This window comes from Vicia villosa, linkage group LG7, assembly GCF_029867415.1.
Source record: "Vicia villosa cultivar HV-30 ecotype Madison, WI linkage group LG7, Vvil1.0, whole genome shotgun sequence".
Classification (NCBI taxonomy): domain Eukaryota; kingdom Viridiplantae; phylum Streptophyta; class Magnoliopsida; order Fabales; family Fabaceae; genus Vicia; species Vicia villosa.
The window spans coordinates 37,711,672-37,717,215 of NC_081186.1; the positions used below are offsets into that span (position 1 = coordinate 37,711,672).

At 37.9% G+C, this 5,544-nt stretch overlaps 1 protein-coding gene across 1 annotated transcript; it reads right to left on the reverse strand.

The window, feature by feature from the left end:
• Positions 1-4,767: 4,767 nt before the first annotated feature.
• Positions 4,768-5,322, reverse strand: LOC131618889 (uncharacterized). Its single transcript, XM_058890044.1, has one exon. It carries the CDS (start codon positions 5,320-5,322, stop codon positions 4,768-4,770), a length of 555 nt encoding a protein of 184 aa, XP_058746027.1.
• Between the last annotated feature and the right edge of the window lie 222 nt (positions 5,323-5,544).

Here is a 5,544-nt window from a genome sequence, read left to right on the forward strand (position 1 = left end):
ATCTCGCTGAGATCACTGAGCGGTTTATCATCTGTAGTCAGTCACAGCAGGTAGCTGTGCAGGGAGTTAGTCACGACATGTTGTTGTGTAAGTTACTAGATTGATGAACGTTATATCCAGAAGGGATCATTGAACGGTTCAGTCATCTAGGGGTTAGTCACAACAGGTTGGTTGTGCAGGGTGCCCGAGTCAATTGACGTTATATCTCTTGGAGATCACTGAACGGGTCATTGTCCAGATGGTTAGTCACAACGGTTGGCTGTGCAGGTTGTTAGTCACGACGGAGGATCGTGCAGTTGTAATCATGATTTGGTTAGAATGGATTAAGACCTTTGTTGAGAGGAAAATCACCTGAAGAAGGTGGATTGGAGGTAGCCTTAGTTAAAAGGTGAACCAGGATAAAAATGAATGTGTTTTTTACTTTCTGCTCATGTCATTTTAACTTAGAACTTCCAAGCTTTAATCTGCAGAACTATACTGAACAAGTCAGAAGTTCTGATATCCTTTAGAAGTTAAAATGAACACCTTATTGGTTATGTATTCTTCATGCTTCTGCAACATCAAAGCATAATCCAATAGATAAGTAAACAAGAGAAAGAAAAGATGTTAAAGAAAAGAAAGGGATTTTAAATTGATAAAGAACACAATTCAATCCCCCCTTTCTTGTGTTTTTCTCCACCTTTAATTGGTATCAGAGCGTGGATCTGTATTGATCTCAAGATCAAACACTTAAAAGTGTATAGAGATCTAGAAGGAGAAAAACAACACTGAGTTAAAATCAAAGTCAAATTCAAATACTCAGTATAATCAGAAGATGTCAAGGCAAAAATCTAAATACTCTATACACATCATTCACTCATCATAAGGAGTTGTGTAGATAAGCATCAAATCTGAATAAGCTCGAAGATATCTAAAGTCAGAAGATAAAGGGTTCAAAAGGAGCAAAAATAATTATCCTCAGAAGAACTCATCATTATTCCAGAAATCTTAAACATCAAACTTATTAAGGTGCAAGTAACACAATTTTCCTACCTCATCCTCTGAAGACTGAATAAACAAGGAATCATCTCTAAACTGCTTGTCTCAGAAGTTCATATTTCAGAAGCTCATCATAGCAAATACTACTTCATCTTGTTGGCTCTAAGGTATGAACATGTGTGTAAACCTCCAAAAGACCACACGTGCCAGGTATGTTTACTCGTCTCTAGATAATTGTTCAAATCATCTCAATAATCACGTTCTCCTCCTAAATCAATGAGATAATTTATTAGTTATTATAATTAATTTATTTTAGTTTTTATTATTCTCTATAAATAGTATTCAAAATTTCTCTTTCCCTCTTTCGCACTCACTCATCTTCAAACCCTACATTCCGCTCTACCTGTCTCTCTCTCTCTCTCTCTCGCTAGAAACAAAACCACAACCAGTCATCAATGGCGTCTTCATCCAAACCCAACCCATCAACCTTCTCCATCAACCCCTAAACCAAAGGATACACTGAACCCAATAGAACAATGCTTCTACCCATTGATCAGATTGAAGTTCTGTGTGAGTACATGGTGGATTTGGAGAACATTGATCGGTAAAATAGCAAGTGTACTATTTTGCCTCTTATAATAATAGGTAAAATTCCCCGAATATCAACCTCATGGACTTGGTAGGAATAATGAGTTCAATTCAAGGTTCAATTAAACAAAAACTTCAATTGGGTTTTGTTTGGTGATTATCACTTAGCGAAAAGTGGAATAAGTAGTAAATGAAATTGACTCTTTAACAAATATGAGTAACATGCTAGGGATATTGGATGATTGACTCTGTAACAACTTTGGAATTTCTATTGCAACAACTTATTTTCAATAATCAATTATCGGTTCTTAAGGTTGTTTGATCCTAAGTCCTTAGTCAAAAAACCTTTGATCCTTCATCCTAAACCCTAAGTCCTTAGAAGTTTACAATGAAATCAAGCAATTAAGTTATCAAGAATATCCGATTGCTATAAGGTATTCCTAGTCCTAGGTAATATCTATTATAGCATAGTCTCATGAAAGCATTATCAATGGTGGTCTAACCTAAATGATAATCATACATCAATTCCAATTTGTCTGAAAGGAAAAGCATTAGAAACATCAAGAGAATAAATTAACAACGAGAAAACATGATATTTATTGCAATTACGAACTCAGAGTCATTACAAAGTAAAATCAGAGCCACCCCCTAGCATTGAGGGGTTTAGCTACTCATAGTATTCAAAGAAAACAAAATAATGAATAAAGACATTACAAGAAATTGGAGGAGATTAAATCTTCAATTGCTTCCGTTTATGAAGATCTTCTTCTCTCCCAAACCCTTGCTTTCTCCAATTTTCTATCGTATTCTCCTCTCTGGTATGTCAAAAGTCCCTTTCTCCTTACCAAACTTCGTTTCATTAGCTTCAGTATCAGTCTCGGTGTCAGCAAAAAGTCCAAAGTACCCTTAATGACAAGACAGAGTAAAACTGATCAAAAAGTGAATTTTCCATTCGCCTCCATCTACACGGGCCGTGTTGATTCACACGGGTGCCCGTGTAGATCTTCTGACTAACGTGATTTAACCATCTCCATCAGACCCATCAACACGGGCCGTGTTGATGCACATGGTGTCCGTGTTGATCCAATGACTTTAGCTTTTTCATGCAATCCTGACGCTTTTGTACACGGGCCGTGTTGATGCACACGGGGCCCCGTGTTGATCTCCTGATTCTTCAAAAACTTCCATCTCTCAGGCTTCCAGAGTCCCCAAAGTCTGACTATTATTTCCTCTGATCACATGCATCAACCTGAAACATTAACACTATTCAAACGAAGGCATAAAGAGGATCTTTTAATATAAACTTTAAACAAAATGCAATGCAATACCATAAATTAATAAACATGATAAACTTAAGTTAAAAGAAATAACAACAACCAAATGTGTTACTGAAATGATGAATTTGTGCTTGATGAAAGACAGAAACTTAATAGAAATGGTGACCGATCACAACCCCAAACTTATCTCATTGCTTGTCCTCAAGTAATGTATTAAGACTAAACCGACGTCACCCACAAATTTCTCTTTTCCACAACACAGCCTATGTCTTCTGCAACTTGCCTTCTTCCTTCCTGATCAAGCTTTTGGCTTCCCGAATCGAACTATCTACCACACTTACACATCAGAGGACTTTTTTACCTGCAAACTTTTTCACACTCTCATCAGATCTCTCCGGGTTAAAGTGTTTGCACTCACAGTACCAAAGTATGCAATATCAACTCTTAATTTTGAATATATTCTATCTTCACTACACAAACAGATTCCACACACTTTATGAGGTCTTTTGGGTTGTAACGGGGCTTAGGTACGGTAGGATAGACAAGTAAATGGATAACAAAGGAGTTTGGATTCGGCATTCATTTTGTTTTTCTCACTTTTGTGCCTAACTCATAGCTTGGGGTTTTATTCAACTCTGACTCTTCTTCACCCAATTTTTCAATGAGCATGTTAGGGTCTTTAGTCACGGCAAGTGCTTTTCTCTTTTTTTTGTTATGACATTTGCATGCCTCTCATTTTCTTACTTTCTTATCTTTTTTATTTCTTTTTATGCACTTACCCTTTCTCCACGGGTTACCACCCCAAATTTAGCTTTTTGCACACTTTATAATTTACAACAATCATGCCGAGCAAGGGTAGGAAATGTGTGGTTAAGGGTTAACCAGGGGTTTATTTCAAAAAAATAGGCTAAGGCTCAACGGGGGTTCACAAAGGGTAAACATAAAGTAAAGGATGGCTAGAAAGGCTAAGGGTTAAAACAAACAACGTGCCTCAGTGTGTGTCTTCATGTTGTGTTGTGTCAAAAGAGCATACACAAAATCAGAGTGATAAAGTCATACCTGACTGAAATTTCATGATGATATTTTGGTGTTTGGCCTTTGTACTCTCACCATGTTGGTTAAGCTTACAAGCTCTGAATCCTCCTCGTGTCATGTGGTTTCTTTTCTGACTCGGGTATACCATACAATCATTCCGGTCTGGTGTCTCCAAATTGCGTCCAACCTTTACTTTTCTCTTTTCTCTGCTGTATCAACTTCCGGGGTGCCTCGGGAGATCAAGTACGGGGAGGATCTTTCATCCACTATCTATTAATCCCAAATTCATCCAGCAACTATCAATTAATCTATAACACAATGGCTAAAACAAAAACAAAACCAAAACCAAAAACAAGAAGTGCATAAAATGAAATAAAAGCGATGAAAGAAAACCGAAAGAAAACCCCCCACACCTGAACTAAACATTGGCCTAAATGTTTTCGAACAAGAGTGAGAAGGGTGACTAACAGAGGGTGATGCCCTACCAATTTCCGCTTCATAGCTTTCATTAGTAATGCCCCATTTATTGCCTGAAAACAAAACAAACAAAACAAAACGGAAAACTGCGTTGATAAAAATGTGGGTTGCCTCCCACGTAGCACTTCGTTTAACGTCTCTGGCTCGACGGTCCATCCCCATTAGGGAGGGTACTTCCTCTTCCACACCTTGTCTCCTTTCCTTTCAGCAACCACGAATTCATGAAGCTTAAAATTTCGGGAAACTTTGTGCTTTATGTCACTTCCAACCTTGTCACCCTTTCTAGCCTTCACCCTAGGCGTGAACTTAGGAATAAAAGCTTCATAGGATACCTTATTGGAGACTGTGGGTGAAAATTTTTTTGGACTTAGTGTTGAACTTTTCATCCCTTCTCCAAGTTTGATCATGCCAACTATAGGTTGATGTCCATTTCCTTCACTCTGTTTCTTGATATCAGCACTTCTAAGGTTACCTTCTCATCAAAATATTTCAGGGTCAGAGCACCTGTTTCAATGTCAATGTTGCATCCACTAGTACGCATGAATGGTCGACCCAGAATGATAGGTGTTTCTTCATCTTCCGGAATATCCATGATCTCAAAATCCACTGGAAAAATGAATTTGTCAATTTCCACCAACACGTCTTCAGCCACCCCGTACGCTTGTTTGATGGTGTGATCCGTAAATTTCAGCTTTTTTCCTTTTCCCCTTACTGTTCCAATACCCAGCTTTTTGAAAATGGATAAAGGCATCAAACTCACACTAGCACCTGAATCGATCAAAACCTTGGGAAAATTTATGTCATTGATGGTGCATGGTATTGCAACTGCTCCAGGATCTTTCTTCTTAATTGGGATTCTCCTTTCCGGTGAGATTCTCCCGCACTTTTCAATTACTCTCTTTTGTTCATCTCTCGTAGGCTTCTTCTTTGCAATTACTTCTTTCATAAATTTTCTGTACAACGACATTTGCTCAAGTGCTTCAAAGAAGGGAAAATTTATCTCTAACTTCTTGAACAATGTAGTGAACTTCTCAAACTCTTTCTCTTTTGAATCCTTCTTTGCCACTCTAGTAGGGAATGGAAAATTGATCACCGGTTTAGCCTTTTTTTAAATTTTTTCTTCATTTGGCTTTACCGGTGTCACGACTTCTTTGGGTCTTTTCTCAGTTTCCCTCACTTCCAAATCCAC

Excerpts from the sequence above, each read along its gene's own strand:
- LOC131618889 (XM_058890044.1), bottom strand. The coding sequence starts at position 5,322 with ATGTCGTTGTACAGAAAATTTATGAAAGAAGTAATTGCAAAGAAGAAG.